The sequence below is a fragment of the Ambystoma mexicanum genome, chromosome 7p (genome assembly GCF_040938575.1).
Source record: "Ambystoma mexicanum isolate Mex_15411 chromosome 7p, UKY_AmexF1_1, whole genome shotgun sequence".
Classification (NCBI taxonomy): Eukaryota; Metazoa; Chordata; class Amphibia; order Caudata; family Ambystomatidae; genus Ambystoma; species Ambystoma mexicanum.
Genome location: NC_090939.1, coordinates 576,097,779 through 576,123,402, shown reverse-complemented (window position 1 = coordinate 576,123,402; position 25,624 = coordinate 576,097,779). Strand labels below are relative to the sequence as shown.

The 25,624-nt window shown below is 45.9% G+C and overlaps 1 protein-coding gene across 1 annotated transcript in view; it reads right to left on the bottom strand.

Annotated features, from left to right (window-relative positions):
- The window catches only part of VWA3B (von Willebrand factor A domain containing 3B), a 2,300,294-nt gene that overhangs the window by 1,305,543 nt on the left and 969,127 nt on the right, over positions 1-25,624 (bottom strand). The window contains exon 13 of the mRNA XM_069636259.1: positions 17,215-17,360. Within this exon, the coding sequence (XP_069492360.1) occupies positions 17,215-17,360 (146 nt within the window). The remainder of the gene's footprint in view (positions 1-17,214; positions 17,361-25,624) is intronic.

Genomic DNA, 25,624 nt, shown 5'->3' with positions numbered 1-25,624 from the left:
AATTGTGGCCTCCCACCAGCCCATAGTTAAATTGGCATATGGAGGAGCAAACAAGTTCCTGATGGCGGTCCCTCGCACTTGATGAAAGAACGCTCCTTCAAAAAGAAATACAGTGTTGGGTAAACAAAATTCCAAAAGCTTCAAAATCATATTAGTGTGTGCCAAAATATTCAAAGATATGGTTTGTAAAAAGTATCGACATGCTTGAACCCCCATCAAATGATCAATAGATGTGTATAGTGATACAACATCAAGGGTTGCAAGAACAAAACCATCTTCCCAGGGGATCTCATGGATATGATGTAAAAAATCTTTAGTATCTTCCAGAAAGGAAGGTAAAACCAAAACAAACAAAATCAAAGTTTCATCCACGATGCGTGATATGTTTTCCATAAGTGAACCTGACAAAGCAACAATTGGTCTCCCAGGTGGTTTAACTAAAGATGAATGGATCTTGGGTAGAAAATACATTGTGGGGATGGTATAGAAAGTGGAAGCAAAAAAAGTCACTGATTCATCATCAATCATACCTGCCTCGCTCCATTTGGTAACCAACACCAATAATTCCAATTGTAATCTGGGAAAAGGATTCTCAGTGAGTCTAGAATGATAACTGCAATGTTTAAGTTGCCCAAATCATTCAGAAACATAATCTGCACAGTCCACTAATACTACACTGGAACCTCTGTCTGAAGGTTTAATCTACACATCTTTAATGCTATGTAAGATTTTCAAAGAATCCATTCGGGACCTGTTCAAATTGGTACTGCTGGTGGATGAGGACATAGAGCGGAGTTTACTCAAATCAGCTCTGTAGAGATCGTGGAAGGTCTCCATACAGCCCCCAGTTGGCATAGGTGACTTGAATTTTGATTTGCTTTGCAGCCTGGAGGAACTGGACCAACCAGTATCAATGTCAAAATCCTCACAATTTATATTTTCGGGGTCAAAAGAAGAATCTTCAAGACTGGCCAGAGCTACTAGTGACTCAAGGCCTCATTACAAATCAGGCGGTCCGGAAATAACGGTGGTGGTAAACCCGCCGCCACCGTTGTTTCCGGACCGCCTGATCCTGACTCCTGCAGGCGGGAGGTGATGTTCCCGCCAGGTTTGACCTGGCGGGTTTAACACCGCCCGCCTGCAGGCGGACGAGGAAACACCGGCAGCATTACGAGATGCTGCCGGTGTTTCCATGATCCCCATTCCCATTGAGTCCCATAGGACTCAATGGGAATGGGGATTAACACCATTCTGCCTCCGTGATTCCCGGGAAACCGGGGTTGTAATGCCCCGGTAATTCCGGGAATCACGGAGGCGGAATGGTAATACGAGTGCGGCAGTAACCAGGTGGTTTTACCGCCTCGGTTAACGCCGGACTCGTAATGAGGCCCAATGTCTTTGATGCAAAGATCAGTGCGGCCCACTCAGGGAGTGACACAATGTTTTTTGGGGGGAATCAATCCTCACAGTTGTTATTCTAAACTCACAGAGAATCCTTTTGTCATGCCAAAGAACCTTTTCAACTTCAATTTACGAATATATTGGTCAAAGTCAAGGCATGTTTGGACATAGTCAAATTGATGACTGGGGCAAAATTAAGATCTAACTCCAATAGACCCGTCTGGGATATATTTAGCTGGTGTGATGAAAGATTAAGGACTTGCATTTTATTTAGGTCGCTATATCTTTGCTGCTACCCCAGAGCGAGTTAGCCTGCTTTGTAAATCTATGTTTGAACTCTCATTGGCCCCTATGGGTTTTATTCCACTTCCTCTGCCGCGAACCCTGTCTCTTTTTTTAGATTTACCGTCTTGTTTTAGGAGCCGCATCTCGTCTAAAAAATTCATTTTCGTAATGTGTTCTTCAGTCTCTGAGTTAGAAATATCCGATTCAGATGAAGATGCTACTGTGACATTAGATTCACCTGTTAGTAACTGAAGCTTGGGTGCATTACGTAAAGCGTCAAAGCGTTTGGCAAAGGTATAAACTATTCCATAGTCATAGTCATTCTTTTCACAATGTATTTTCTGTATTTATGTAGCTCAATTTCTTCTTCATATGCTACTAGTCCAATGTCAATTTTAGCTTTAGGTTTATTACCTTCTTCAATGGAGGGTACCATTTTCAGTTGATTATCAACCTTCTCTATACGTTTCAATACAGCTTTGCAGTCCAATTTAGCAAATTTACCCAAAATGGTCAACAACCTGGCAGAACATTCAGTGCTCGCTTGTTCCCATTCCTCAAGCATCACAGGATCTTGATCCTCAAATAACAGTGTTGTCATTATGCGAAGGCATCGAGGTATACGTCCCACATCAAGATAGTGTCAAGGAGTTCCCCCCTTCTCACCTGAGTTCTATCTTTGCTGGATTTCTTGATCGATGCCTTCTTGCGTACTGCTCGAGTCTTGAATAAGGCTGCACGAGTCTCTTCCGACTCCAGCGTGCGTTCAAGTACCGGGAAGCAAGGGTCCAGGAATTCAGGAAATAACAGGGTGCGCAACTAGCACACGAGTCCAGGAATCAAGAAAGGGAGGAAGGGACTAGAATTGGGTTAGGGTGGAAGAAGCAAGGGAAAAATACCGCGAGCTACGGAGCACACGTCTGGTCGCTACTTCACAATAGCATTGAGACGCACGGGCCCGCGGGGGCGTGGCATACTTATGGAACGTACTACGTGCGCCGTGAAGGCTGGTGCGAGGCATGTCACGTGATACGGCCATGTTGGGAGAAACAATTGATGCTTGTTTGGCCGTAGATGCCGGGGAAGTAACTTCGAGGACAACCAGACTTGATCACCAATTGCATAAGAAGGATCTGGTCTCCTTTTTAAATCAGCATACCTCTTAGTCTGAGTTCTGGCCTTCTCTAAATTTTCTTTGGCCTCTTGGTGTACGTTGATGAGGGTTTGAATCCAGGAGTCGACAGTAGGTACTGGTGTAGGATGAGGGAGAACAGAGGGTAGAACTGATGGAGGGAACCCTTGGCTACAATAAAAGGGGCTGTCTTAATTGCTGAATGGTCGAATTGTTGTAGGCAAACTCAGCCACAGGTATCAGGAGCGACCAGTCATCCTGAACCTTGGTGGCGAAACATCGAAGATACTGTTCCAGGGTCTGATTAGCACGTTCTGTGGCCCTGTTGGTCTGGGGATGATAACCAGATGAGAGGGCGCGTTGGATTCCCAAAATGCGACAGAGATGTTTCCAGAATTGAGAGACATACTGAGGTCCTCAATCAGATATGATCTTGAAAGGGAGTCCATGTAAACGAAATATGTGTTCCAGGAAGATTCCAGCAAGTTCGGACAAGGATGGTAACTTACACAGAGGTGTAAAATGAGCCATATGAGTGAACAAATCTATGGTAACCATGATGGTCGTGTACCCTCCAGCAGGTGGTAATTCCACAATGAAGTCTGTTGCAATGACTTCCCATGGCCTTGTTGGCAGAGATGGTTGCATTAGAAGACCCGCCGATCTCTTGTTATCATGGTTGTTTTGACTGCAGACAGCACAAGTTTTGATGTACTGCTGTACGTCGGTCTTCATTCTGGGCCACCAAAACTGTCTTTGTATAAGACGGAGGGTGTTGGTTATCCCACGATGTCCGGAGTGAAGGGTATCATGACAGAGGTTTATCATTCTTTGTTGTAATTTCTGTGTAGGAATGACCAGTGCATTGTCCTTGAATAAATATTCTTCCTTAAGTCTTGGGCTCCATGGATTCTTCCTTGAAATATCCTTCCAGAGATCAGAGGATTGGGTTTGAACTCGAATTTCTTCCAGGAGGTTGACTGCTTGAGCTACAAAGATTGTGTGGGGAAACTTCTTAGGATAGGTCTTGTCTTCAGTAGTTACATAGGGCCTCATTACACGGATGCGGTAAGGATTTACCGGTACCGGTAAAATACCGGTACCGGTAAATCCTTACCGCCTTACTACGAGGTCCCTTTGCGGGTTGGGGATTTAACGCCTGCTTTTTGCAGGCGTTAAAAACCAACCCGCAAAGGGACCCAGGGAGCTAATTACGGTACCGCAATTTGCGGTACCGTAATTTGCGCCTTCCCCATTCCCATTGAGCCCTGTGGGGCAAAAATGGGAATGGGGAAGGGCAATGGTGGAAGGGGGAACTACCGCCCTGCCAACCTTGGAATGGGGCAGTAATTCCCCTTTCCGCCAAGGCGGTGCCGGTATTTTACCGGCATGAACCATGGCGCTTATAGCGCCATGGTTCTCCGCCATCCGTGTAATGAGGCCCATAGTCAGGACGTCGGGATAAGGCATCAGCAATCATGTTTTGTGATCCGGGAACATGAGTGATTTCACTTGTTTCACGGAGGTGGGAGCAGGCCATGCCAGTATGGCCTTTACCTTTGAAGGGTCCATACCAATTCCTTCTGGGCTAAGGATGAATCCCAGGTAGTGAACAGAAGTCACGTGAAACAAGCATTTTTTTTAGGTTTGGCTAAAAGTTTGTGTTCACGGAGTCGTTGCAGTACTGCCTTTACATGCTCTTCATGCTTTAGGGGATCCTTGGAAAAGATCAATATGTCATCCAGATAGACAATGACAAAAAGGAATAACATATCAGAAAACACCCTGTCCATAAATCGTTGAAAAACCGCGGGGGCATTAGCTAGTCCAAGGGGCATGACTAGATATTCATAGTGACCAAAGGGTGTTCTAAAGGCTGTTTTCCATTCCTCTCCTTCCCGGACACGGATCAAATGATAGGCACCCCGGAGATCCAACTTCGTGAAGACTACGGCGCCTCTCACATCTTCCAGGATATCCGAGATCAGGGGTAGTGGGTACCGATCTTTGAGGGTGCATTGATTTAAGCCACGATAGTCGAGGCAAGGTCTGAGTTCCTTAGTGTTCTTCTTGGGAACAAAGAACAATGAAGCACCCGCTGGAGATTTTGAAGGTCTTATGGTGCCGTTTTCAAGGTTGGTATCCAGGTATTCTCTGAGGGCCTTTTTCTCAGGTTCGGAGAGAATGAACATTCTGCCAAAAGGAATCACTGCTGAGGGATCTGTATCTATGGCACAGTCTTCAGGTCTGTGAGGGGGTAAGGCCTGGACTATGGCAGTTGAAAATACATCAGCATATCCCTGATAGGCCTCTGGGACTTGTATGATATTAGAAACAATGAGTGGTGTTTTCAGGTCTCTTGGTGGTTCTTTAAGGGGTGTGGAGGAGGTATCCAGGATTAGACAGTGGGACATACAAAACTCAGAGCCTAGGAATAGTGATCCTGCTGTCCAATTGATATACGGATTGTGGTTCTGTAACCACGGCATACCCAATACCATGGGGTAATGGCCTGACTTAATGATGTCGAATGTAATCCGCTCTTGGTGATGGTTTATGGACAGTTGGATCTCTTTTGTCTGCAGGCTTATGGGTCCTGAAGAGAGGGGTCTTCCGTCGATTGCTTCCACCGGCTGCATGGTGCTTCGTGTCTCGTACGGAATATGATGACTAACAACCCAGTCTTGATCAATGAAAATTCCCATAGCTCTGCAGTCCACCAAGGCCAGAATGGGATAGGTTTTATTCTTGGAGGGCGACAGGAAGGCTTGTAGAATCACCAATTTGTTTTGTCCAGGAGAGTTCAAGGATGGAATTGATGTGGAGCAAACATCTCTCACCCGAAGCTCTGCTCCATCTAGGATCGGGAGCTGGCGGTTCCCCAACGCCAAGGAGGGGCCAGAGGACACTCCCTAACCAGGTGTTTGTCTGAGGCACAATAGATACACAACCCCGTATGAATCCTTCTCATTCTTTCTTGCGGGGATATAGGTCCACGGAAGGCTCCTATCTGCTTGGGTTCTGGTTCAGAGATTGAGCCTGGGTTAGTGTCCGCCTTGGTGGTACTCTCAAAGGACGGCTTTGGAGGATTAACTTTGGATTTCTTCTTTTCTGCCTTTCTTTCCTGGATACGAAAATCTATTTGCATGGAAAGGTCCATTAGTGCCTGGAATGAGTTTGGACGAGCCACTCTGGCCAACTCATCCTTAATCTCCTCATTCAGTCCTCTCCTGAAAAGGGTAAAACTCGCCTCCGGGGACCAATCAGCTTCCTTGACTAACTGCTTGAATCGGATAACAAAGGTGAGCATATCCTGGGATCCTTGCTGAAAGTCTAACAGGCGTTCCTGGGCACTATAGACCTGTTCTGGACGGTCAGACATGGTCTTAAGGGCCTGTATGAAGCCATTATAGTCATCTAGAAGAACGTCGCCGGAATTAACGAGGGGCGTAGCCCAGGTTAAGGCGTTTCCTGAAAGGTGGGAAATTATGAAGCCCACTTTAGCCCTGGGAGTTGAAATGTAGTAGGCCTTAAAAGTAAAGTGAACCAAACATGAATCCAGGAATCCTCGAAGGGTTTTTGGTGAGCCATCACATTTGTCCAATATACCGCCCAGCAATACACTTTCTTTTGTGGCAGAATCGCGGGATAGAACTAGTTGTTTGAGAGCGGCGTTTTCCACCTTTAGATTCTGCACCTCGGTTGATAGCTCTTGCATGCCACGCATTAGGTCCTGGACGGCCGCTTCCATGTCCATATCGAGTTTGGTCGGGTGGCGTCTAAAACTGTTAAGGAGTTCCCCCCTTCTCACCTGAGTTCGATCTTTGCTGGATTTCTTGATCGATGCCTTCTTGCGTACTGCTCGAGTCTTGAATAAGGCTGCACAAGTCTCTTCCGACTCCAGCGTGCGTTCAAGTACCGGGAAGCAAGGGTCCAGGAATCCAGGAAATAACAGGGTGCGCAACTAGCACACGAGTCCAGGAATCAAGAAAGGGAGGAAGGGACTAGAATTGGGTTAGGGAGGAAGAAGCAAGGGAATAATACCGCGAGCTACGGAGCACACGTCTGGTCGCTACTTCGCAATAGCATTGAGACGCACGGGCCCGCGGGGCATGGCATACTTATGGAACGTACTACGTGCGCCGTGAAGACTGGTGCGAGGCGTGTCACGTGATACGGCCATGTTGGGAGAAACAATGAATGCAAACCCCGCCGTGACAAGGACCAGGAAGTCCAGAAGGGGCACATTCTGTAGGTCGTGACAGATAGTTTTGAAGTGAGTGTTGTTCCCACCAGTTAGATATTTCCTTTTTCTAGTGTTTCTCAAGTTCTTTAATAAGAGTTCATTCTTTACTGATTGCTGGATTGGACGATGTTTTCGTCACTGGTTCAAATGTCTTGGAAATTATCTGCTGTTCATTAAAAAGGCTTTCAGCTTGAAGCAATTGTGCTGGTTCTCTGGTGCCCGGAGAATCAGTATTGGCCATGATGATAGTTTCAAAATGTGCCCCAAAGCGACCTTGCCACCAACAAATGCACACACTGCGCTTGAAGCAGAAAAACAGGAAGTTGGGTACTGGTGAGAAGAGACTCTATGCAACAATTCCTTATCAGTGCAAAAATTGGATAAGTAATGGCAAACAAACCTACATGGAAAGCTGAGATCTGCGACCTACAATGCAGCTACAGCACTTCCAAATGTAAGGGTGAAGCATCACCTCGTCCCATGGGGGCAGATGAGAAACTCCTATAAATTCAGAAATGCGCCACTACAGGCTGCAGTGAAGCCTGTGTCACGTAAGCGGGACGACCTGCGCCACAACGACCAAACCAATTCCTTTTGTAAAACAGTGCTGGTCCCACACGGTATGCTCTGTGTAAAATATTGCAGAAAAAAAAAAACTCAGAAAAACGTCACGGACTGCACTCCAAGGTCGGGGCACAGAATTGCAAATAAAAGCCACACCGTGACACTCATGCGCCTCTGCCATATGCATGGTCCAAGTCAAACGCCCTGCATCAAGGACAAAGGCCAAAGGATGTACCCCACAGCACTGGTATGGCAGGGTTGCACAGGGAAGTGTGCATGTACCCAGGAAAGGGGAACAGGCCATTGCAGTAGTCCAACATGGAAACCGCAAGTACCAGGTGGTGGAGAGGCAAGTAAGCATGCCCGTGAGGAGGAGAAGCTTGCAGGGTGTTAGGTGGAACTACACCACAGGCTATATGCAAACATGTCAGTGAGCTTGTACATGGACAGGAGAGGCTGCTGAGTGACTTGCAAGTAAGTAGGGTGCATGTGTGGTGATGAGGACTGCCCCATGTACAGCACATGTCCTGCATGCAGACTGCATAACAACAAGCACGCATCAGTAAAGCATTGCATGTATCACACATGTTACTCATCAATACATAACCTGAACTGCAGTCAATGACAACACATCACACAAGCTAAACACACATGGGCTGGACACACACGCATTAAGACTCACCGGATGTTGCGTCATAATCCGGCATCCCTCCCACTCCCTGGATCTGTCCCCGATCGATGAACTCCGCAGCGACTTCCTCATGCGGAGTGAGTTCATCCTCCTCTGGTGGTGGTCCACTGCCAGTCACCAGAGTCAGGGAGTAATTAGAGGCCCGCTTTTGTTTTGCACAGCGTCGGAGGTCAGTCCAACGCTTGTAGCAATCCTGAGCTGTGCGCCTCTCATATCCCATTGCATTCACACCATCCACAATAAACTGCCAGTGGACCTGATGCTGGGCAGGCGTAGTATAGCAACCTGAGACCACCAGCATATCGCGGTCGTGTGCCGACACGTAGTCCACAAGGAAGTCCAGCTCCTCTTTATTGAAAGGCTTCTCCCTTGCCATGCCGGAGGCCGATGCCGTGTCTGAGTCCTAGCCTCTTGCGCAGAAGCACACTTCCTCCTCTTGGCCGGTTGTGTGGACCCTGAGAGGCAAATTCTGCTCTGGTCAGTTGGGGCAGTGGCGATGGTGGACTGGCCAATGGGAGTAGGAATTGGCATGAGAACGGAAGGCCTGGATTGAGATTGGCTGCTGGATGCTGTTGCCAGGACCCAGCAGCACAACTGCCTCAGTGCCAAGGGCTGTGACCGACACAGTGCTGGCTGGCAGACTCACTGCCGGGGTGGTGTCAGCTGCATCTGCCCATGCAGCTCCCACCACCTGGCTGCTTGGGGGAGCAGATGTCAAAACTGCCCTAGGAACATGTGCCTTGGTCCCAGCTACCTTCGACACATGTTGTGGCTTGGCCTTCCTGCCCTAAAAATCTGCCTGGGAGTCCTGTGCCAAGGCAGCCTGCGCTGGATGACATCGAGCCTGGGTGGTGGTTACCACAGCTGCACCTGCAGCTTCCACCACCTAGTGGCCCGTGCCAGCAGATGACACTGGCTGTGGGGTCAGATGTGCACTGGGGATGACCGCAGCAGCAGCATCTCCCTGAGGCCCTGGGGTGGTGGCATGGCTGTCCCAGCAACTTACTAGATATCCAGCCCTGGTGGTACACACTTGCCATGTCCCCCTCTGTGTCCACCTTGGCATCCCTGGACTCCCTGGCCACCCCGGCCACATGCCCCACCACGCCCAGCCCTGGCAGGTCACCCAGCTTTGCCGCCCTTCCCTTTTGGTGGCCTCCCAACCATGGCACAGGTGGTATATTGCCAATGGGAGGTGCACACAATTGTCCTGGGCAATTGGAGTGAAGGGGGCAGGGTACGTGATGTTAGACGCACCCCTGTGCTCCTGCAAGGCTGTCTGTGACCCATGGTGATAAAAGACGGCTCACGCAATTCTCAGGCACCCCAAAAAATGATAATAAACGTGCACGCAACCCCCGGTAGCCCACGTGCGTGGAATAAACCTCCCGCAGTATGCTGTGGCACCCAGGGCCACAAAAAATACGTACACGTGGAACACGCGGGCTACTCTGACCTCGAAAATGGGTGAGCGACACACAGGGTAAACCACAGTGGGAAAAATAAGCATGCGCGACTCACCGTCTGCTTTGCGTGGAAAAGAGAAACACATGTGCGTAGGCAACTCCCCCACCAAAACAAGAAGTACGAACTTTAAACGCTGTGTGAAGTAATCGCGTGTGAACCCACAAGAAGAAGAAACACACGCTAAGGGCCTTTCCTCGGATCACACGCTCACATGCTGTTTTTTCATGTGCAGACTCACTCTGCATCAAGCCGGTCACGCGACAACACACGGAAGACCACTCTCCTGTCCAGAAGGCCATTTACCTGCCCCCCAGAGCCCTAAGCAGCCTCCTACGAGCCATCTGCTGCTGCCAGCCTGCCTGCTGCCATCGTGATCTTCTATTTGGTGCCTGCACAGAAGCCATTGCCAGAGATCCTGTTCCTGAGACCACCTATGCTGACCCAGAAGACTCCCGACTGGTGTACCATCGCTCCACAGTCCAGCCCCAGGACCCAGTTGCCCACCCACACCTGCCTCGGGGGTTGCCATGTCGGACCAAACACCATCTGGGGCCAGTGGCACACCCCCGGCAGACAGGCAGAGGGCTGTCAGCTTCACTGCAAGCCCACACCACAGGGGATTCCCCCATCACCCATGACCATGTCCCGCAGGCAGCCCACACCACAGGGGAGCACCCATCACCCCTGGCCATGCCCCGCAGGCAGTCCACACCACAGAGGACCCCCCCATCACCCATGACCATGCCCCGCAGGCAGCCCATCCCACAGGGGACCAGCCATCACCCCTGACCATGCCCCGCAGGCAACCCACACCACAGGGGACCCCCCATCACCCATGACCATGCCCACAGGCAGCCCATCACCCCTCACCATGCCCCGCAGGCAGCCCACACCACAGGGGGGGCACCCCGACACCTGTCACCACACGCACAGCACTTTCCATGCAATTTGACTGGTGCAAGCGGGGTACGCCTATTGAAGGGGGTGCGCGAGGAGATTTTCTGAGGCTTTTTTTGGTGCAAGGGGCGTTCTTGGGGGCGTAACTAGCGCTGCTGGATGTTTGCTGCGCCAAGGCTGCAAATGGCTAGAGAAATCCATGAATATGCGGTGTGCCTAAATCCTGATTTTAACACTGCGACTGGCGCGTGGCGCACACTCCCTCTCTGTGCTAGGCACATGCGCTACTTCTACGCTGAATTCTATGAATTGGCCCCAGAGTGAAGTAATCCCACAAAACAGATAATTCATTCTGGTCCTACTTTGCTGTTAGTTACTAAAACACTAGCACAGTGGTGCTCGGTTTAAAATGTGCAGACAGCCATGATGGAACAATTCACACTCCATAAAACCGGCAAGGCTACCTCCAAACTCGCATCCAGGTCCGGCACCTGCGAATGGGCAATTACCGGGCTATTCCGGCTCAGCCGGACCCGATATTTGCCCTTTTGCGGGTGCCGGGCCAAGTAAATCCCCATTCCCATTTGAGGCTCATAGGGCTCAATGGGAATGGGGATGTCGGATGCACCGGCACCGTTTACAATGGTACCGGTGCATCCGACTTGTTTTGCTTGCGGGTGCCGCTCTGCCCGACAGGTCACACCTGGTGGGCTGACAAGCACCCGCGAGCACAGCTCATAGTATGGCGGTACGGTAGCAACAGTGCCGCTACCGCTACCAGCACCCCTTACCGCCATACTTATAATGAGGCCCATACTAGGTTAATACATGCTAGATCACAATTCAGATAAAAACAGGGCAGGAGACACAGCATCGTATTATAAAAAATAATTTCTCAATGCATGTGCATACGGGCTGGAATGACATGAAAAAGAATGGATCATTTAGACAGCTAAGAACACAGGCAGTTAAAGTGCAATTGCAACAAAAGTGCAGAGATGTATAGCAGCACAGTAAATGCTAAATAAAGTGCAAAGTCCAAAAAGTGCAAGTGCACTGGATGTATTACTTATACAACACTATTGTGCGCACTACCAGATAAAGTGCGAAGGCATACAGTACATAAACCATGTTAAAACCAGGATAAAAATGGCAAAACCGCCTAGTTAATCAACCAGATACTGCCTATGTCGCAGCCCAAGCGCAAAAAAGAATGGGGAGAGATGAAAAAATATAAATGACAGGTCTCTACAAAGAACCCAGTGATCAACCTCAAAAAGCGCATTTGTGCTCGGGGACTGCCCAACAAACACTGAGATCATATTAGGCTGATGTAAGGAATGTGAATGGGACAATAGCTGCTGCATTACATCGACAAAGAAGAGACAGCAAAAGTAGGACACTGAATTAGGATTAAAACAATTCTAAGAGGGGGAGAAGAAAAGGGAATAACAACAAAGCCTACAATACTAATAACTGCAGAACAGCAAAACATAGATACATATAGTAGAAAAACCAAAATATCACAATAAACAGAATAATGGAGAAAACAGCACAGATGGAATAAATACATAAGTATACAGCTCCATATATATATATATATATATATATATATATATATATATATATATATATATATATATATATATATATATATATATCGAAGAAATATTTCAAGAGAGATTTTGGAGGACTCCCAACATGAAGGTGCAGTAAAGAATCAGAAGGTGGCAGACAGGGGTGGAGCTAAAGAGTCATGCTAACTGGCTATGGGCAGCATGACCCAAAAGTGACTATAACAAAGCACAAGAGTGACTGAACGTTTCAGTTTAAATTTAAACTTCTCTATGTTATTACGGGTTATTACCGGCTTCAGAATTAATGGCTGGTCTTCTGTGGCCAGGTAAAGTTCTTCAGAAGGTGGTCACGATCCAACTGCAGGAATACATGGAGAAGGAGTCATTACTGGACTCCTTTCATTCCGGATTCTGCCCTAAACTTGGTAGTGAGATGGCTCTGTTGGCTCTTCAGGATGAACTTTTAAGGATCGCGGATGAAGGAGATCTGTCATTGTTGGTAATGCTTATCCTATTCGCTGCCTTTGACATGGTAGATTATCATATCCTACTCAGCTGCCTGAGAGAGAGGAAATGTTTCTGACCAAGTGATTAAATGGTTAAAATATTTCCTATCAGACCGTCAACATCAGGTTAAATCTGGAGGGTTCATTTCAGATCCAATACCCTTGGGATGTGAAGTACCACAAGGTTCTTTGCTATTCAATCTTTATTTACAGCTGTTAATGGACGTCCTGAGGAGGCATGGGATTAATTTTCACTCTTATGCCGATGATACCCAGGTGTTAATTAAAATATGTCATGTTGAGGAAACCTTCCTCAGGGTCAAGCAGTGCCTTGATGAAGTCAGTAAATGGATGTCGGAAAACCAGCTTCAACTTCACCCAAACAAGACCGAAGTCTCACTGTTTGGGCCTAAACATTTACATGCTGCAGGGAAGTGTCCTCATTATTCACCATGCTTCCTGGGGGGATGAATTGAAAGTCGCCACCAAGATCAAAACCGTATGCTGTATCTAGCAGGATAATCTGGGCAGAGAAGGCCAGGTTATTGCTAAGGTGCATGCGGTTTTCTATTCACTCTGCTTACTGAGGGCAGCAAGTTTTGCCCTTCGGTCCTGCTGATGATCACGCGGTTGAAGTGGGTGCTTTAGTGAATTCACATTTCGACTACTGTAACAGTCTCCTTGCCGGCATCCCAGCCAAAAAGCAGCATAGGTTGCAAAAAGCACAGAATGTTGCCTCTCGCCAGTCACTTTCTTGTCTAGCCGTTTGGGACAGACTTGGGACAGACTTGATTTTAAGGTGGCCTGCTTGGCATACAAATGTTTGAATGGCCTTGCCCCTTCGTACTTGGGGATAAAATCAGCCACTATCAGCCAAGAAGGACGTTATGGTCAGGGGATCGACTGCTTTTGACAATCCCTTCTTCCTCTTGTGTTTCAAGGGGAGACAGAGGATTTGCAGTTCATGGCCCCAAACTCTGGTCTCCCTCAAGAGATTAGAACTCTAGAATCTGCATGCCAGATTCGTAAAGCCCTCAAAATTCACCTTTTTAAGTAAAGGGAACAAGGGGGCATTGGGGTTCTACATGCTGTTTGTGTTTTGTGCTACTCCACCACTGTTGTTTTCTGTTCACTCTCTTTATATGGTTAACTCCGCTCTGCGTGCGTTATAAATGTTCAAATCAGTTACTGAGTACTTCCAGCCTAACGAAGGGGGAATATTCGCAGCACGTGAATCTATGTTAAAATCCCATGCTGCAGAAGTAAGGCTGCCGTTTTACGCAGTGTTAGAAGATGCCATTGCTGGGTGGGACTTTAAATCCTGGTTCTCTTAATCCAGCACTTTCAGATCACCTCATACCCCATAAAATGTAAAGTAAGCATACAGGCACAGCCATAAAACGGTCAGCCTTTTAATGGCACAAGCCAGTTGTGAAATCCGTCTTTTTAGATTCTACCAGAACTTGATCAGAGCCATTCTAAAGTCAGGGATGCCTAATACGTCACACACACTAAGCTACATTGGTCTTCCAGATGCACCTACCTGTTAAGAGGCAAACCTAAGACATTTAATGCACCTGTTTATAAGATTAGTGTTTAAAATACAGGCCCCAGGTTTCAATCCTGGTGATAAAGCCGAGTGCGCTAATTTGCTTACTGCAGTGATATCTGTGGGAATTTAATTTCACAGATTCTAATCTGTGCTCCACTGACTTCCACTTCTCAACACGTAGGAAAAACCTTCAGTGAGACCGTGATGACACTTTTGGGTTGAGGTGATTCATTTCTGAACAAGTTTTAAGAAGCGCCTGTATAACACTTAAGAGACTGTACTGGCACGGAGTTCTGTATAAAACGTAACTAGTTTACATTCCCCAATGAAATCAAACACAGAACCCCCTGGAGAAGGTGTTGCTGTTCTTCGCAAGCATTCTATACTTGAATTAGGAACATAGCACTTATGTAGTTTCCAATACCAGCCCTTTAAAGGCATTTCTTAAAAGAGCTGTAATACCTTAAATGGAGAAAGACCAGCACTTATCTGCAGTACTACTGTACTTTTAACAGGAAAGTACAGATTTTTCAACAAAGCTTATACACCTTCAATGGGAGAGTGCAACATTGTTCAGCAAAGTTGCTGTACTTTCAATGCAACGTGCATTACATGTCATCAGAACTGCTATTTTAATGGGACTGCATGGCACTTTTCTGCCTGGCAATGCATGCACTTCCATAAAGACGTCTAATTGTGTACATTTAATGGGGATGTGCAGCACTAGTTACTCAGTAAGGCAGCTGTGCTGGCAATTGAAGACTTACCAGGTGGACTGACATATTTGTAATAAGACAGAAAAGCACTTCAAAAGAAGTCTGGCATTTTATATGGGACAGTAAAGACACTATTGAGCAGGGCTACTGCCGCTAAACCTCTGATCGTACACTACCTACACCTCTCAGTGGGGTTGCTATACTTTCAACGTCACAGCACTGCAATCATTTTGTGTCCCAACTGAGGGGCCAATGACTAAGTGCATGGACTCTGAATTACATCTGACCCTTCTGACAACGTACCACAACTTGCATAACCTCCTCACCTCTTTCCATACAGGAATCTCAGAAATATTTAGCATTTTGGAGAATAATACTGTAGATTATGTGTTATGTATGTCTTACGTAGTTATAATCAGAAGGAGGGATATATGTCTCTCCCACTATCCTAAACAACCAATCCACACAGATGTTACTTTAGTTTCCATGTGCCTGCGTTGCTTCACAAACAGAATGAGTGATGAGCGCTCCACCTACCAAGTCGCTACCAGAGTGCCACTGAGCAGCACCTAATAACCGAAGGATACCGGTTGAACTAATTAACACGACTGATGGTATTAATTGTCTACAGATTTTTTTTTAAGAAGGACACCTTATTTGTGTTCTCTATTATATTAGACCTTTCGGAGAAGGTTGGGTTGATGAAAGGCATTAGATGAAGGGTTACGTGCCTTAGACGATTATACATGAACAAGTATTTAGCAGTATCTTGCAGGCGCTGGTAGATTATTTTAATAAAGCGTGCCACATTTAGCAAAACCAGGCACATCTGCTTTCCTTGCTTATTCATTCCAAGTACTTCAAATTAAATTGCAGATATGTCATCATTTCTCGGGTGTGTGGGAGCTGAAAGCAAGAGCTCACACAAGCCTTTGGACGTGCAGGGATCCAGCTAAGTATTTCTTTCCATATTCAGGAGCTCTACCCTGATGTTTGGAGCCAGAGGCATTGCTAGGAGGATGGGGAGCGGGGAGGGTCTGAGGGGGCTATAGCCCCGGGTCTTTTGGTTGTAGCACCGGATAGAAGCTCAGGGGCTACAACCAAAGGCTAGCAAGCCCCTAGTCTCAGAAGTCCCTACACTTGCATAGCCCCAGATCTTTTCCAGACCTAGCAACACGAACAGTATTCTGTGCCTTTGGTCACTGACTCTTAAAGGGTGGGAAGATCCCGGAGGCTGTATCAGGTGTGCATTTTGTTACCGTTTCTTGGGCTTGCAAGGGGGGGTTTACGTGTAGACAGAGTGTCAGCCTGGCTTTTTCATGCTGTCGTCACTTGATAAGAGCCCAAGCTGTGCGTAATTGCTCATTAATACTCTGCATGACAAACCTTGTGGCAGGAGATGTGACCAGGACTTAACAGTTCTTCTCCTAATCCTTTCATAAAGATTTTAAAAGGAGCCGTAAACCCCATTGCCATGGAGGCATTTCCCACAGGCAGGCACGGACTCAGCTGCAAGCCATGAGAAATTGACAAATTGAGAACAAATATTGTGAGGCAGGCAGAACCGTAATCTAAGGCTCAAATTACGCACATCACTAAGTAGAATGAAGGCAATCATTAGTTCTCAAAGTTGCACGATAGACATTAATTTCCCCTAGATGCCAGCACCAACGTTATGGCTTGCCGTAGGCTGGGGGTTACCCCAGCGGTTTTTTGGCAACATGAAAAAGAGCTGCAATTTGGAGATTTTTTTTTTTTTTAGCCGTGTTTGTCTTCAGCACCTTGTCCTTTAAACAAACATCAGTTCCTCACAACATGGAGCACACACTTGCCAGACATACAACCACGGAGTTCAATTAAGCAGTTAAGGGACACTCGCATGGACAAAATATAAGACTGGGAATGGATTGCAAGATGCGCTCGCGCTCGTGCTTGCGTGTGTGTGTGTGTGTGTGTGTGAGTGTCTCCAACATTTACAGGTTTGAAGGCTAACTGAGTACTTCAACCTTCTGAGTTCAATACATAGATAGCAGTTGAAGACCTATGGCTTATTAGTACAGCATGGCAAGAAATCTGACATAGGTGCTTGGGGCCAGATAACATAAATCCGACCGTTCATTCATTCATTCATTCATTCATTCATTCATTCATTCATTCATTCATGCTACTATTTGAGTTACCTGCATGCAGGGCTTTCTTCCTTTGCAATGATATGCTTGAGCTGATATTATGCAATTTATAATGAAGGCGAGGAGGGGATGATGGTCGTTCCACTGCTGACTGAGGCCTTGGTGTGTTTTTCAGAGTCTGATTGTGTGACGCTTGCCTGCATTTTTTGGGAACAAAGTGCGATCAGCATTGCTCATAATCCAGTATGATCATGTTGATATTCAGCAGTTGAATGCAGTGCCCCCCTGATACACTACATATTTTTAGGGTGCTTTTGGTCATCCTAATCTAACATCGGGTCATTCTTCTGAATGCAATTCTTCCTCGAAATTCCAGACACTAACTTGAAAGTTAGAGTACCATAAAGCAATACGGTCTGGCCATTTCAGATCACAGGTACTAACCACTAATCTTTATTCCGCATCATACATCATTTCAATAAGTACAGAAATCCAGATTTTTTACACGGTGCAAACACAAGAAGTTGAAACGAAATGTATGCCCCAGACAAGGCCACTTACCCCTTGGCAGTTCAAAGACGAGCAGAAGAGGACCGTCTTGTGCTTATTAGGACAGCCTTTGCAGAAAAATCATCACACGTTGCAAGGAACAAGGTCATAACACCTCTTGAATGCTAGATAATCTGAATCACTCAAGGTTTTATAAGAGGAGCATAACAGCTATGCATTGCTGCTGATCAACAAGTGGAGAAATACAATTCTGCACACCTGCAAAGTATTTTAGCACATTTCCCAAGAAGCACCTCTATTGTCATGACACCGCAGTAGCTCGTAGCATTGAATAATGCCATGATTACTTACTGCTAATCTTTATTAGTTTGAGTCCAGATCGTCATCATCCCAGTTCTAGGCATGTGAGGGGCACCACCTCAGGACAGTCTATTTCTTAGCAAACCCAATTAGAGCTAATGTGTTATTCTAAGCTCTGTGCCTCAACCCCTCAGGGAGGGGTGGGGCTATATAAAGACTTCCATGACCCACAGCACCCTGTCAGTCCCAAACAACATGGTCCAAAGTCTTATGAGATCTTGGGAGGGAGGGAGCGGGACTGAGATGAGGAATATATTGGGCCTCATTGCGAGGTAAGAGGTAGCCATATTGTTATTAGCACCATGGCTACCCCCTTACTGCAGTCCGGGTCCGGGTTCTCGAAATAGGGACTTACCGGGAGGACCCGGTAAGTCCCCATTCCGAGAACCATTCCCCATTCCCATTCGAGCCCCCACAGGGCTCAATGGGAATGGGGATGGAGCTAATAACGGGCCCGCTATTAGCGGGCCCGTTATTAGCTCCCTGGTCCCTTAGTGGCTCTCACTAAGGGACCTCGGAATAGGGCGGTAAGGGTTTACCGGCACCGGTCTCCTTACCGGTGTCCGTTAACCCTTACCGCCCACCTCGTAATGAGGCCCATAGACTCAAAGTGGTGCAGATTACTGGTAACTAATTGAGGCATCACCTCCTCGCCCCAGTCCTAAGCAACAGGAGGCTATATGGAGCCCAATATGAACTAAGAGTCCATAGACACCCATGATGCAAATGCACACATTTTATTTCCAGGTACTGCCATGTGAAGGGAACCTTCTGCCTGATCCCCCACCTGTAACTCGTAATGAAGAAGACACTTCTATGGGGAGGCGAAGACCATGTGGATGATCTGCACATTTCTGATACAGTAATAACCTTCAACTCTGCCCAGGAAGCGGACCTTCCCCTGGCCTATTTTACTTGGATCACTGTAGGAAGGGATATGTCTTGTACTTCATAAGTTACAGTAATATTCTCCCTATCCCCATTCGCTGATAGTTGCAGTAATGTGATTCCACTATTTGTGGCCAGGGCTGGATGACAAAAACATTGCGTCACATGATCGAAAAGAGGCAGTTATTTCCAAATGAATCTGAACTGCGCTACCAACCTCCAGGACGCAGAAAGTTAGTGGAGTGAAGAGAAGGAAAGGTGAGTTCTTGAGACAAATGAAAAGGTGAAGAGTCCTTCTGGGAGAAGGAAGGAGAGTGTTTAAGGATAAATCTGCAATCAGAATATCTTACGCAAAGTTCTAAACCCTCTTCTAGTTGCAGTGTTAGCAAGTAGGAATATCACCTTAATAATTAACAACCAAATAGGGGTGTGATGAATCAAGAGTATTTACACCTTCTCCCCAGGGGGGAGTCACCCCCTTTGAGACTAGGGAGGTGAGCCCACTCTGCAAAACACTCCCCAGGGGTCTGGGCAAGTGGGACCTCACTCGGAGTGACTCTCCTCTAGGGGACAAGGACTCTCATTCCCACAAGGAACTCCTTATGCAAGCAGCACTATCTGTCTATATAAGATTGCCTTCAATCACAAGTAATATGCCTTCCTGTTGTTTGGCTTCAGGTAATGCTGGATCCAATACGACACCTGAAGGAAAACGTAACGCCCCTTTGAATGAGAACTTGTATGTAACAAAGAAGAACTGGTCGAGTCGAGAGAGAGAGAGTGACATACGCAGGGGAAGCCCTCCAACGTAGCAACGTCTTGGAGTGGCGGATCAGTGTGGAGCTGTGGAGCCCATGAAGGATGGAATGCCAGAGAAAGATGCCGGAGACCCGCCACAACGAACAGTATGGAAACTGCTGTCAGGATAGAATACTGGAGAACATCCTACGTGGTAGCATGAACCCGTAAAAGTCATAGTGGACCCAATCAACATTGCCGAAACTAGAGGACGGGAGGAACAAAAACTCCCGTTGGCAGCCATACGCCAAGCACACCAAACCCCAGCAAGATGCTGAGAGCGAGTCCACAGTGATTGATCGATTGATTGATTTGATTTTTTTATTTGTATTGCGCATATCCAAAAAAGGAACCTAGCTGAGAACTGCATCTAGGAGCAGATGAAATAATGGTGATCATTGTTAAATTGCTTTCAGAGCCTGGAACTTTATCTGAATAAATATGTTTTTAATTGTTCTTCGGAAGATGGCTAGGGAATTGATCTGTCGTAATTGTATGGGAAGAGAGATCCAGGCATGGGGCCATGCAGAATAAAAGCATCTATCTCCCCAGGTGGTGGTTCTGGTGAGAGGAGTTACCAATAGACCTTTTCGCAAAGATCGCAATCTGCGAGTGGAACAGTGTTGTACAATTTTAGATGTTAGATAGGACAGTGCAAGGCCATGGATGCACTTAAAAACGAGACACAGGCCCTCATTACGAGGCTTGCACTCCCGTAATGAAGGGTGCCGGTACGAGACCGGCACCATTCATTACGGGATGCCTGATTACGAGGTCCCCTAGCGGGACCCGGAACAGAGGCCTGGTAAAACCAGACGTCCTTTCCGGGTCCCGCAAGGGGACCAAGGAGCTAATAACGGGATGGGGAATGGGAGCTAATAATGGGAATGGGGAATGGTTTTGTGCATGAGGAATTACCGGGTCCTCCAAGGTCGGAATGACCTGGTAATTCCTCATTCACAGAACCCGGTACTGGAACCCGGTATGGAGGCAGCCATGCCCTTATTAAGGTCATGGCTGCCTCCATACTCGTAAAGAGGCCCACAGTATTTTAAACTGTAGCCGTTGCTGCACCGGCAGCCAGTGTAGACTTCTACGAAAGTCAGTGATTGGCATCTTCCGTGGTAACAAAAAAATCAGACGCACTGCCAAGTTTTGGGTCACATGAAGGCGCTGAAGTTGATATTTCACTATGCCGGATAGCAGGGCGTTGCAATAATCAAGTTTGACATTTTGCTATTTCCCACCACCATAGGTCGGTCATTCTCAGTGATAAGCGGTAAGAGTGGCTTAAGAAGTTTCAATTGATAATAGGAAGACTTTATCATTTGATTAACTTGTAAGTTACAGCTCAGACTGGACTGCCAAATGCATCCCAGATTTCTCACTGACTGCCTTTATTTAGATGCCATTTCATATAAGCTTGTGCAAGGTATTAAAGGTAGTAGATTAGCTAATTTGTTTTTTGGGCCAAACACAATGATCTCTGTTTTGACGGTTTCAGCTGGTGTTTATTTTCCAGCATCCAGACTTGGATCCTTCAGCACACTTTAGAACATGCTTCAATGCTTCCAATGGTTGTTTTAAACTAACATACATTTGAGTATCAACTACATATGAATGATTTTGCAGATTGAATTGAGCAAAGATGTTGAGGGGCATGCAAATATATATATTAAAAAGCAGGGGCGACAGAGAGGAGCCCTGAAGTACTCTACATGTCACTGGTAGAGCCTCAGAGATATAGGAACCTGCCTTAACCTGTTGAGTACGGTCCGACAGGAACAAGGAGAACCATTGAATGGCCTCTTCAGATACATGAGCCACTGACTGCATTCTGGATTGAAGTATTCCAAAATCCACTGTATCGAAGGCTGCCGACAGGTCAAACATGACAAGCATGCTGTTGTCTCTCTGATCAGCAGCCTCCAACAAGTCGTACCAGACAGCCACCAGGGCAATCTCGGTGCTATGGCCTGGCCTGAATCCCAGCTGAAAGGAATCAAGAACGTTATGTTTTTCCCAAAATTCCTGCAGCTGTGTTGTCACCACGTTTTCCATAATTTTAGTTTGCCACAAAACACCTGCAATTGGATGATAGTTGGACAATACTTTATAGTCCAAAGTAGGTTTCTTTAACAGTGGTGTAAGATATGATATTTTTAATTGTTCAGGCACACTACCTTTAATGAGGTGACAAATTCACCAGGTCTGGATGGATTTACTGAGAGCACCTGCATGTTGTTTAGCCAGGTAAGCCGGAATAGGGTCATAGCTATGATTGGTGGGTTTCAGATTCGCAATCAGTTTCTTGATACTTTCCTAAGTAGCTTGTGAGAAAACAAACTTTGGTATGGTCTTTGGGTTGTCAACCATTGGGTCAGTCATGACCTCTCAGGGACCATCAGAGGGAATGGTTGGAGCTTGGGCATCTATATTAGCTATGATGAGATCTATTTTGTTTTTTGAAAAATAGGTTGAAACCATTGACCATCTTTTGCGATATGGGAATGCTAGCATTAATGCAAATTGGATTAGAAAAAATGTTTATGGCCAAAAACAAGGCTTTTGGTCGATTATTTGCTAGATTAATCTGTCTTTGAAGACATATAGATTTGGCCGATACAATGTTATCCTTGTACCTTTTCAATGCAAGCTTAGCCTCAGTGAGGGCAGTGTATGATTTGGCCCTGAGACATTTTTTGTTCAGTTTTACAGTGTAGACAGACTCTTAAGAGTTTTTAAATGTCCACTATACCATTGGTTATTACCTTGATATACTGTTTTAACCTTTTTCATAGGGGCAACAATGTTGCAGTTCTTCTGTAATTGTAACATCAGATCTGTATATAATACCATACAGGTAAATTTAGATTGTACTACCAGTAAATTATACACTAGCTCATCATCAGAGATGCCATTGAGATCTTTTTTACAGCGACGACATTCTGGGGTTGTGATTACCTTAGTTCTAACTCGGGTATCCAGAGTAGCCAGAGGAAAATGTACCAAATAATGGCCTGACCAGCTGACTGGTTCATTATCAACATAGTGTAAATTTAGGCCTCTGGACAATATAGAGTCCAGGGGGTGGCCATTTTTATGTGATGCTAAATCAGAAAGAAGGCATAGAGTGTGTGCTTCAAGAATATCCATTAGGTGTTTACAATCAGCGTCATCATATTTGTTGCACCAAATATTTAGATCCTGAAGGATGATTAAATGGGGGTGGCAGAGAGCTTCTGCCCCTAAATAGGCACCCATAGTTTCTAAAAAAAGGCTAGAAGATTTAGGAGGTCTGTAACATAATATTAGTTTGCATGAGTAGTTGGGAGTAAACTGACAGGTCCAGAACAGTATCTGGGATGTGGTGTCCCAGTATAGGATCTGAAAGTTCTGAAAGGCAAGACATTTTTTGTATATAATAGCCACTCCATTCCCTTATGTTGTTCCCTGTTGGGTCATTTAATCTCATCGTTATCTGGCACTAGCAGGTTGAAGGAGGACATACAAGTGGGAGTAAACCAAGACTCAGTAATAAAAAAGATATCAACATCACTGGTGTGGATGAAATTGTTTTTAACAATACCATTTTCAATTGCTGATCTAGCATTAATCATCATCATTTGCAATGTAGTGGCCTTCTTAACATCCACAGTGATCACAAAGTGACCATGGTAAATGTTTTGAAGTCTAAGTTTATTCAGAGTGTGTAGTGAGAAAGATCTATACGACAAGTCTATAAGAGCAGAGGTTCACAGCGTACACTCGTACACCACCGACGACCACAGACCGGCTTGTCGTGTTGTGCCGGTGCCGTAGCGCCCGGTCGACAACAATATGGTGGGAAGAACTGGGGTGAATTTGAGAAGGAAGAGACTAAGAGCCAAGGAAAGCGACCCACCAAGAAATGACGGTACCGGGGTGGAACACTGAAGGGTGAGGCAACCGCGACCACATATATTGATTGAAAGGAACTGAAAAGAGGACTATAGGCCATTGAGAAAAGTATGAATGTGTACATGGGGAAAGAGCAAGAAAGTTACCAAGTATAATTGTGGAGGAACAGTGGAAGCCGTTACTAAGAGACTTTGAAAACCGTTCTGAGTTAAGTTCCAGTATCAATCTCAAAAGTCATTGAAAAAGAAAGGGGAACCCAGTAGAGAGACCCAGGCACTGGTGGAGTCATACCATCGTTAAAGGTATACCGAACCCCAACCAAAAGAATGCAAGGTACAAAGAGTCTGAAGAGCTAATATACAGAGGAAGGGTTGTAAAAGACTGCACCCATAAAGACAGAAAGAAGGACACGGATAGCTAACCTATAAATAAACAGCTCAAACTACAAAAGCTCATGAAAGAGACACTGGGAAGCAGGATCAATAGTTTTACTAACTTGTTTCCATTTAGTGGCAACCACCAGACTTGTTAGAAGTGGAAACCCCCTGCAATAAAGCTCCAAGGCATATGGCTAAAGGGAAGGTGCAAGCAGATATAGATTTTGGCAATATTTAGTGGGATCAGACAGAAGTAGGTTTTGGACTGAGGACATTCTTCTTTGGACTTTTGACGAATGACAAGCACTCTTCGTTAGTTTGGTTAGGTAGGGAATATTCCCATAGCAATAGGGCCAGTTAGGCATTTTTCATATTATTTAAATAAACAAGTTAAAAATTAGCAACGTGGGTTCGACTCCTTCTCCTGCCCCACCAAAGGTGTCATTAAGATGTTTGAATGGTGCCTTTTGAGGTGAAGCTTGAAAGTATAGAGATAACGTGGTGCCAAGGAGAGACAACACTGACATTGTCTGCAACCAGAATCATAAGAAGGATTAAGTTTACTGCGTGCTATATTTCAAACCCTGGTAGGTTCAGCAGGCTGAGAATGAGAAACCTATTCGACTGTCGAGAATTAACCAGGAGTGTGACCCATGGCTGCCGTGTCACAATATCGCTGCCTCAAAATAAAACTAACTAAGGGGACCGAAAACTTGCTAGTTAGAATTTGTCAAATGTATTACTACTAGCTCAGAAGGGATACTAATTACGTGTACAAAGTAGACGTGGGCTACAGCCAATAGTATGGCCTGCACTAAAGCTAATGGCAATACTGTCATTTGAGCATATTGACATTACATTAAGGCGTAATTACATTGTGATATGGGATGTCACGAATCGCAAGGGCAACAAAGCATTACCTCTGGAAATCAGGTAACCAAAGTAAAGGTTGCTAAAAGATATTACTATTGCTACAAACATAAAAAGGACAAATAAGAGAAAAAATAATACAGGAGAATAATAAGGAATATAATAAGGCACGAATCACAAAGTGTTACCACTGGAAATCACATAACCATGGTAAAGGTGAGAGGTGACAAAAAAATCCTGTTATTGCTACACACAAAAAGAATAAAAAAGAATTAAAAAACAATGAAAAGATATGTGGGAGGAACATCCAGTCAAAAGAAAATCACTTCGAATGGAATGTGTCCTCCCACGTATTCCTCATCTTTGATAGACACCCAAAGCAGTTTGAGTTAGGCGGTGGGTGCCAAGAATGCTCTTATTTATTACTATTATGTTAATGTTATGGAGGAAAGCCTTGCCAAATGTGTCTTCCTCTCCTGGAAAAGAATCTACAAAGTAACATTTACTGAAAGTATGAAGGGAGGATCAGCTTGCCACTCTACAAATATCACGCACTGGCACACATCTTTTCAGAGCTGAAGAAGCAGCCACCCCTGTAGTGGAATGCGCCCTCAAACCTACGGGCACATTTTTGCCTGTTAACGAGAAACACTCTAGAGATTGGTTGTTTTGTGACTGCCATGCCTAATCTTTGTCCAGCTTAACCGATGAAAAGCTGATCATCTTGGCAAATACTTGCAGTTCTTGTAATGCAGTAG